The following is a 10,004-nucleotide window of genomic DNA, read 5'->3' on the forward strand; positions in this document are numbered from 1 at the left end:
TTTAATGTTACAGCATTACTTGTTTTCCAATTCATTAGTGTTCCCTAATCTACCTATAAGTCAGTTGTCAATATGAAAAGTGACTTGGGTAGCACTGTTAAATTATCTAATATAATTCATGCAAAAAAAATAAATTTATCTAATATCATGGTATACACCATGATGCAGGCAAGGAATATCTTACTTACTCCTGCAAGAAGAAGAAAAAGAACCAGTTTGGTTAAGTCCTAGCTAGCTCAGTTAGTGGGCTTAGTATTAGTTAGTCTTTTATTTGAAGTTGTCTAAATAGTTTTAAGCTCTCTCACCTGTGTGTGTGTAGTTTCCTTTTAGAATTATGTTTCCTATTTGAGTTTTGTTGCTATTATCAAGTAGGATTTACATTCCTAGTCAGTTTGGGAATCTATATAAACACAGCGTGCGAGGGCCTTGCCCCACGATTTGATTAATAGAGATTTCTTGTCTTCTTCACTGGAGCTGCTGTGAAATTCTGTCTAGGGTGGGAGATCCTTGGAAATAGTGAGATTCTGGTCCAAGTTACTGGTGGGAAGCCATAAGCTATCAATCTTTTTCTTATACTCTGTTTTCAGCAAGTAAGTTGCTGTTTCTAAATTCCTTATCAATCGATCTTACTGTTGTGTGTTTGGTTCCCTGAATTGAGTTAAATCTCCCTTCATTAGCCTACTGATATTCCCAGTATTCTGTTGATGTTGATCTATATCTGAGGAGTCACAGTTATACCTTGCGGATGCTCTGTTTTTGAGCCTATTTTCTCTCAGATTCGAGTCCTTACCTGGGTAAGATCTGACCATCAGACTTAGGTCAGGTTTTGGGGCGTTCAAGGTCACCCTAAAAGAGACCTTCGACCAGGGTTTAGTGCTGATCAGATCTACTGATATGATTTTATAAGATTTCTCCTGAATTTGCTCTGTTTAGAGTCCAGAACCAAAGATTAATTTATTATCTTAGATCTAACCATTGGATCTGGTTTATATTTTGGGGATTGGAGGAGTCATCCAAGACTGACCTTCGACAAGAATTGGAGTCTGATCTGAGTCTCTAATTTTCTGCAATTGAATTTCTCTTATTCTTGAATTTTAAGTTTCAGATTTGAATATTCTTTGATTGTGATTAACCAACCCATAGATCTCTGCTGTATTATGGGGATCTCCTAATCTAACTGTTTGTGAGTGTTCGCTAAAGTTTGATCTTCATCGCAGAAGGTCGACTTTTGCTGACTTTTCTGATTTTGGTTTACTTGGGATCTTGCAAGAGGGGTGTGTAACCTGAACCTAGGGCTCATCCTACCTATTCCTCATCACACCATCTGTGTTTTGATCTGAACGCTTGATATGCCCACTAATTTGTTGGATTAACCTGGACCTAGAACAGGGGATAATGTTCATAGGGCAGCCCCAGCAGGGCCCAAGGCCTGCAGACTTTCTTGAGCCATACCCAGACCTGCTGTAAAATTAGGCTGGGTCTGCTGTCCAGGCCACCAATTGTCCTCAGTTGTAGTAGACACCTTCATGGGCTATAGACCACAATGCAAAAAGAGATTACTAGTAACCATATGTCTTGGCTCTTTCATCTTTCTGTGCCATTAGAGGAGTTAGCGTTCTTCCCCTCTCTGCCCCCCTGTTATATTATTGAATGAGTCATTAAATAGTTGATTGCCCATTGCTATGATTTTAGGCTACAGCCTGATCTGAGAGGTGGGCCATCACTTGGCTACATATATGGCGTCAAATTAAGGAAATTGGCCCTCTGCATCTGGGTACAAAATGGTCTTTCCTTGTCAAAATTGTCATATTTTTCGATAGTTCTCATTAATGGATACAGTCAATGAACATGGTGCATTGTATCCAATTCTTTATTCATAATTTAAAAGTTCTGTTTTTGTTTATCTATTCTAATTACTAATGCATGACCGATAAATGGGGGAATGGTTGTACAGTATGTTGCATACATGTTAGCTAACTATCCGTCTTATTTTTAATGAGAATTTAATGATTCCATTTTCATTTCTCCCTGCAGAAGAAAGGATCACGCTGGAGGAATGGAGAGAACACAGAGGTTTACCCAACATCACATGCCAAGTGAGGCCTGAGTTTCTTTCCAATCATGGAATTATTTATATATTCTTGTTAGTTATTAAATTGCAAGGTCCTTGAAGTTTGAATTGTTAATTGATGGCTCAGATCACATTCTACTAATGCAGATTGCATCAGTTGCTTTCAAAGGAGCGTAATTCGGATAATAATGCACTTATGCAGCATGTGAAACTGAAGAAGAGACAATTGAATGGATTTCTTTCTGACTCAACTACAGGGAAAAGCTATATGGAGAGATTTGTAGAGACCAATTCACCTGAGAAAAATATTTCTTGTGAAAATTCTTTAGCTCTCCCACCGCTGAATATGGAATCCAGCAATACATGTGAACTTGGTCTTGAAATATGTGAAATCAGTACTGCTAGTCCTGCTTCTAACTTTATGCAGAGAAAAAGAGGCCTACATTCATCTGCTGAGAGACAGGAAACAGCATTGGAACAGTCCATGTATGACTTGCATGAGGATGTTATGAAGGAAGGCATTTTAGAGAAGTTGCATGAACCAATGTGTGATATTGAGGTAGAAAAACTTCCTTCCAGCCTTTATAAATTGGAGGATCAAAAGGAATTAGTGGTTGATGTTGAAATCCAAAAAGAAACCAGTGTTGATGGATACCAATCTGATGATATCACCAGTGAGGTGGACAATTACATGGATGCCCTTCCCACCATGGAGTCTGAAATGGAGACGGACACTGATATTAGACCAAATAATGATCAAGGCTTCTTCAACATGAAGAGACATGGGATGGATTCTGACACAAAAGAAGAACAGCAGAAACATCAAGATCAATTTTCAGACTCCCACTCCATTGGAAATTCCATTGAATCAGATGAGTATAATTTGTGCAAAAAAGGAAGATATGGTCCTCCTGGTCGTGATGTAGTTGCTGAAGTGGTTACATCTGCTGGAACATGCCCAACTGAAATTGTGGATGCATCGTCTGAAAAGCCCTCTGCAAATGATAATACTTTGGTAACTGAATCTTTGGAGTATGCTGTCCCCAGTGGTTCTTGCATTGAAGTATCAGAGATACCAAGTTCTGGTTCTGAAGCTGTAGAAGCATCTCCTGATTCCTGTGTTACAGATTCAACTTCTACTGCCTCTTATCATTTAATTCGGGGAGCCAATTTGAATGAATTTCAGTTACAGGGGCCAGATTTTGTTGGATACAGAGATCCATCTTCTAATACAGAAGAAGATACTGAAAATCTGGTCGGTGATGTACCTTGCACAACTAATTTATCTGATTTTGCTTCCAAGACGAAAGATGATACTCTGGCTGAAGAATTTGGGAAAAGCCAACTGGTGGAAGTAATGGATGGTTTGACCCGTGAAGTATCTTCTGATGCTTCGCTGCATCGATCCGACATCTCAGGCCTTGTGGTCGCAAGAAAATACGATGGTGGTACCCTTGACACAGTTTTTCCTACCAAATGTGCTGAAGTTGCTCCTACTGATAATATTAATAGAAACAATGATTTACCACATTCAATTATTTTGGCCACAGATGAGCAGCTTTCTTGCTTGGAAAGACTGGATGTCGAAGTTTGTTCAAGTACTAAGCTACCTGAATGTTTACAAGCTTCTACCAACACTGATGATCTGGATGATTTGAAGTCTGATAGATCTTTGGAAACAGATACTGGAATCCAAACCAGAGAAAAACCAGAATATGTGGCATCAGCATTAGATATTCAGAAGACTGGTAATCACCTCTCAGAAATGACAGAAGAGGTTCCACCTCAAATGGATTTAGAAGTAGGTAGTGGGAGTTCTGGAGTGAACACATTGTACAATAATCTGGAAGTATCATCTAATACGCCTGATGGTGGGGTCAGTGATGAGCCTACACTTGATGTAGTCCAATCGAACTCCGGTGGTTCAGTGGGAAAGGATGCTTCTTCATCTCCTGAATTTCCTTCTCTATATTTAACACCTGACTCTCCAAAAACTGCATCAGTGACTGATTATAGTTTGCAAATGGACAGTTTGAGTGACACTATTAACGCAGAGGCTGATGCTGATAGTGTTATGTATCGGAAGCTTATTGGTTCATGGAATTACATAAAACAGCAAGAAGAATGCCCTCTGGGCAGCAGGGACGGGGGCGGTTTATTAAGTGAGATTTATGCACAGTTGGATAATATGGAATCTGTAAGAGTGCATGCGGAGGCTGGTGATGAAGATACTGCTGTTTGTGAGCTCCTGGTTGGTTCCCCATCTAGAAATCATGTAAAGTTGGAAGATAAATGTCCTGCTAGCAATGGAAATGTTTGTGATATAGAAAATGAAGTTCATTCAAAGTTGGACAATTTGACTACTGATATAGCTCACACAGAGGCTGATGATGCTGATGCTGCTGATTGTCCAAACCGGATTGGTTCTTCATCGAAGATTCAGATGAAGTTGCATGAAGAATGTCTTAGAGATGCAGGTTCAGAACAGTGTAAACTGGAAACAGCTGAGGCTTGCAATCCAAAGTTTCTTATCGGGGAAGATGCTCAAAAAGAAAAAAATCAACTGGTAGCCACTTCCACGAACTTGGATGTTCAAGTGTATAACTCGGAGTCCCATAGTCCTTCCAGTTCTGAATTTCCATATGATGTTCATGTTTCACTGCCAGTTCAACATCCCCAAGGTCATTTGCATCTCATGGATATCACTGAGGTTCCTAAATCTTCAGTGGAAATGGATAAACAATTACAATTTGCTCACCAAATTCAGCCTTCCGAGAGTGCAGAAGGTCCCGTTTGTACTTCATTATCCAACCAAGAGCTAAGGATTCCTTCAGAACAAGCCCTGGTAGTAGAATCTCGTCAACTCATTATGGAGTCTTTGGATGGACAAGCGGAATATCCGAAGGGCAGGGATCAGAATTGCTTCCCTAGTTTTCCATATGAGATTTCTTGGTTTGAGAAAACAGAACCTGTTAAACAGACAGATCCAGATGGCTCTTCTGTTGGTGCTTCTGAGATTTGTTGCATCGACCCTCTCAAGCAACCTCTAGATTTTCCATCAGTACCAACCAGCCATAATATGTTGACTTGTGAGCCAACCATAGTACCCTTGGCTTCAAGCTTTCCTAGCTTTGACATGTCTGGAACAGGCCATGAACAATCATCGAAGCAACAGCCATCACAAGGTCTGAATGTTGCTCAAGCTAATCTGGAAGCACCGCCACTGCCACCTCTACCTCCTCTACAATGGAGGGTTGGAAAGTTGCAACATAGCTCGCTTACAGCAGAGGGAGGAATGGTGCAACCAAGTCTGAACCCATTCTTACCTCTAGGTTTCACACCATTAGGAGGAGAAATTGTACAACCTCTGAACCCATTTTTACCACTGAATTCCAGAGGAGAAGGGAAGAGTCAACATGGTTCCAAGGCGTCATGGGAAGACATACTGCACCTGGACCTGAACCCATTCTCATCACAATTGCCTTCTGTGGTAGCTGATGCAAATAATATAGAGGGTTCCCAAACTTCAGAGGTACAAGAGATCCAACATCCGAACCCATTCTTGCCATTGCCTGCAACTGAGGATGAGAAGCATGAACATGATTCGCTTCCTTTAGGGGAAGAAAAAGCGAAGCCTAGTTTGAATTCATTTGCCCCTTCACCAACTACTGAAGAAGTAAGACCCCCTTCTGATACTTCACAGGGAGAATCTTGTGATCTTCCAAATCTGTCAGAGCCAGAATCAAATATGAATGATGGGACTATAAAAGATGAGGAGCCTCTAAACTTGAGTGCACCATCAATCATAAAAGAGGAGGAATATCTGAACTCATTTGCACCATCAACCGTAAAAGAGAAGGAGCCTCTGAACTTGTTTGCACCACCAATTGTGGAAGAGGAGGAATCTCTAAACTCATTTGCACCACCAACCATAGAAGAGGAGCCTCTAAACTCGATTGCACCAACAATCATAAAAGAGGAGGAATCTCTGGACTCATTTGCACCACCAACCATAGAAGAGAAGGAGCCTCTGAACTCGATTGCACCAACAATCATAAAAGAGGAGGAATCTCTGGACTCATTTGCACCACCAACCGTAGAAGAGAAGGAGCCTCTGAACTCGATTGCACCAACAATCATAAAAGAGGAGGAATCTCTGGACTCATTTGCACCACCAACCGTAGAAGAGAAGGAGCCTCTGAACTCATTGCACCACCAATCATAAAAGAGGAGTCGAATCTCTGACCACCAACTCATTTAGATCACCAACAGTAGAAGAGAAGGAATCTCTAAACTCGATTGCACCACCAATCATAAAAGAGGAGGAATCTCTGAACTCATTTGCACCACCAACCGTAGAAGAGAAGGAGCCTCTGAACTCGATTGCACCATCAATCATAAAAGAGGAGGAATCTCTGAACTCGTTTGCACCACCAACTATAGAAGAGGAGCCTCTAAACTCGATTGCACCATCAAATATAAAGCATGGGGATCCTGCAGATAGTTCATTAACATTGGAAGGAGAAATGCCTTCAAATGCATCTACGTCATTCCAAAATAGAGAAGTTGGGGTTCCAAATGGAAAACCTCCTAAGAAGCAACCCCGGCCTAGAGATCCTCTAATTGAAGCTGTTGCTTCTCATGACAGAAGCACGGTAACTACGTTTCTGCATACTGCACCCTCGTTAAGTTTTGATGTAATGCAGTGTCTGCTTGGGATCAGAACTTTCGTATATTGACCTTTTAACCATTCTGCAGTTGAGAAAGGCGACAGAGCGGACTCGTCCTCAGATTGCACCTAAGTTGGAGGAAAGGGATTCAATGCTGGAACAGATAAGAACAAAGGTTAGAGTTGAGAAACTTTGCTTTCTTCTGTTGTACTTTTTCTACAAAATCTCCTTTCCAATGCACCTTTATTGAGCTTTCAATTTGATTGACAGTCCTTCAACCTGAAACCTGCGGGAAAACCAATGCTCACAACACGACCCAGCATTCAGGGTCCTAGAACCAACTTGAAGGTTGCTGCTATTTTGGAGAAAGCAAATGCCATTCGCCAGGTTGGCTTCCAATTAGTAGATCCCATCTTTTCATCATTCATTTACCTAAATTTTCTTCTAATCTTCTAAAACTTTTGCTCTGAAAAATTAAAAACAGGCAACAGCTGGGAGTGACGAAGATGATGATAATTGGAGTGATTCTTGATTGCCATGCACTCAGGCTATTCAGGGCTACCATTGTGGCCTCGAGCAGAGCAATCTGCTTTCTGGTGCTAGTCCCTCCAAATTAAAATGGTCAAAGAAGCGAGAAAATTTCAGTTACTTCCATTGTCTATCCCATGTTGCTTTCTATCCCTGTATAATATTCTTTCTTCCCTATCCCACCCCCACCTCCCAAAAAAAGAAAGAGATGAAGAAAAGAAAAATGCTCTTTTTCTATTGAAAAATGTATTATGTTTTGTATTTCTACCCACAGGAAGAAAGGGAGAAGGAAAACAGAAAATGAATCCCAATGGCCTGTGGGATCAAATGGTGGATACGTGCATGACTTTGGAGTGGGGCGTTTCATCGTGTAAGTGATGTATCATTTTTCTATACAAATATAGATATGTAGAGAGAGAGAGAGAGAGAGAGAGAGAGAGAGAGAAAGTGAGAGCAAAATGCTTGATATAAGATGCATATGTTTTGTCTAATTTTTGTCTATAAAAAAAATGGGATAAGACTGAGTTGTTGTTTGGGTGCGAAAAAAATAAAATTTTATCTGATCCTAGGGTACGGACCAGTTCAGCAGTTCATGTGGCTTCTACATTAAGCTGTCCCGCATGGCGGTACCCATGAGATCTTAAGGTCCAACCCGGTGGATCATGGTTTCAAGTCTCGGAATCAGATTGGGCAGGTTGCGTGATCCGTTATCGGGATTGGTGCTCAGTGGTCTGATTTTTCGGCCAAGTCAGTCAAGCAACATAGGTATTTGTCAACTTGAGCATGAATAGATCGGATTGCCAGGAAAGGACTTGCAGCTTGCAATTTTTGAGTTCTCTTAGACTTGGACGGGGGAAGGTTTGGTAGAAGCAAGAGAGGTTTATTCTCTTACTTTGTCGTTCAGGTTTGATCTAAACATTTTAGGCTGGAAGCCTGGAAAGGGAGTCTCCTCTCTGCGGCCGGGAATGCAGTTTTAATTTAGTTAGTGGTCTCTAGTGCCCCTTCTTTTGTCATGTCTATGTTTGTGCTTCGTGATAGCACTTGTCATGATTTAAATAAGCTAATTTGTCAGTTCTAGATGAAAAACAATTCAGTTCAAGGGTGTTCTGGATTAAATGGGATTGGGCTTTGTCGATGTAAAATTTTGGGGGTTTTTTTTTAATGGATTTTGAGTCCCTTAACCTGATTCTCCTTGTGCAGCAAGGCTGGTGCCTGACGCTCTGTGGGTTCATGTCCTTAAAGCTAAAGATTCCTCTCAGAGTAGTTCTCTTGCTGCAAGGCGCGGTCCAATTGTTCTTTGAATTGGAGTTTACTTAAGGGGTGTGACCTCCTCTGTCACGGCCTCCGCTCAGAAAATTGCAGATGAGTGTAATACATATTTGGGAAGCAGTTTTTTGTACCGGAGTGTGGCCTACGTCAGCACTCCCATGTGTCTATCTCTCTCTTCCTTAAAATAAGGGGCAGAGGTGTCTTTTCATATAGGGGAGGAGAGAGATAGACTCATGAGAGTGCTGGCGTAGGCCACACTCCCGGATAGAGATCTTTTTTCCTACATATTTTGTCTGTGTGTGTGCACGCACGCATAAAGGTGGACCGAACTTGAATATCAAGTTTCCTATGTACCGTTAAGGAAACATAGTTCTAACAGCTTGATGTTGGGCTCTTGAATATCTATTCTTGGAAAACGGAGTCAAATGAAACTAATTGGGAATCAATCGGACTCTCACAGAAAAAAAAAATTTATATTCCAATTCGAGGGCTTAGATTGGTTAATAGAATCAGATGGGAATTAGGGGGGGGGTTGGAGGTCAAAATCACCTATTTAGGTAAAGGAGAATCCAATCCAACTGATTGAGTGTCAATCGGATTCCCACAGAAAAAGATATTATTTTGAGGGCCCAAATTAATTGACAGAATCTTGAAGGAATTTTGGAGTTTTGAAGGTCATAATCATCTATTTAGGTTAAGGGGAGTCCAATGCAACTAATTGGGCGTGTCAATCGTACTCTCATAGAAAGATTCTATTTGAGGTCCTAAATTGGCTAGTGGAATCTATCAAACACAGAGTACTTAGGATGATATGCTTTGCCTTCCTAGGTGGTAAGGCACAACAGGGAGTATCCTTGTTTGAATATTTTCAAATTATTCAGACAAATTGTCATTACAGTCGTGAAAATGTAATATTCTATGCTATTTATGAAAATCTGAGAATTATAATGGCATACAGGGGTATTTTTGGAAAATTTTGAAAAGGGTAATTTTATGAAATGTAACTAATTTAAATTAATTAATTAAATTAAATTAAATACACATATAAGAGGAGAGAGAAAATTACCTTTTTGGCCCAAATAGGAGTGCAATCTAATTTTGCAAAGTTCCCATGCTCTCTTTAAATCTTGACGAAATTTCGAGCCCAAGGCTCTTTTCATCTCTTTCCCACTTTTTCGACCCTCTTTCGAAATTTCTTTTTCTCTTTTTTTTTTTTTTGGGAATTTTCTAAGTTATACTGAACTCTGAATTTCAAATGAGGGGGTATTTATAGTGAAAAAAAACCTTGGAAATGCGTCGACGCATTTTAGTGCCATGCACTGGCGCATGTTAGCAAACTGCACCATTGCTAACATGCAGTGGAGTGCTTTTGCACCATGAACTGGCGCACATTGGCAAAATGCGCACACACATTTTAGCAAAATGTGCCGACTGTCTCAACTTCCGGGGATGATATCTGGAGATCC

General features: G+C 40.7%; 1 protein-coding gene across 7 annotated transcripts in view; it reads left to right on the plus strand.

The window, feature by feature from the left end:
- LOC122656576 (protein SCAR2-like) overlaps positions 1-7,691 on the plus strand; it is a 40,687-nt gene extending 32,996 nt beyond the window's left edge. For 2 of the 7 annotated variants that reach the window (XM_043851156.1, XM_043851155.1), the window contains 6 exons: positions 2,035-2,096; positions 2,219-5,910; positions 6,401-6,726; positions 6,830-6,916; positions 7,012-7,128; positions 7,226-7,691. In XM_043851156.1, the coding sequence (XP_043707091.1) occupies positions 2,035-2,096; positions 2,219-5,910; positions 6,401-6,726; positions 6,830-6,916; positions 7,012-7,128; positions 7,226-7,273 (4,332 nt within the window). In that variant the 3' untranslated portion in view covers positions 7,274-7,691. Of the gene's footprint in view, positions 1-2,034; positions 2,097-2,218; positions 5,911-6,263; positions 6,331-6,370; positions 6,727-6,829; positions 6,917-7,011; positions 7,129-7,225 lie in introns of those variants that run through there. The other 5 variants (XM_043851159.1, XM_043851157.1, XM_043851158.1 and 2 more) reach the window with 5 other exon arrangements.
- The last annotated feature ends 2,313 nt before the right edge of the window (positions 7,692-10,004 follow it).

The sequence above is a fragment of the Telopea speciosissima genome, chromosome 3, assembly GCF_018873765.1.
Source record: "Telopea speciosissima isolate NSW1024214 ecotype Mountain lineage chromosome 3, Tspe_v1, whole genome shotgun sequence".
Taxonomy (NCBI): Eukaryota; Viridiplantae; Streptophyta; class Magnoliopsida; order Proteales; family Proteaceae; genus Telopea; species Telopea speciosissima.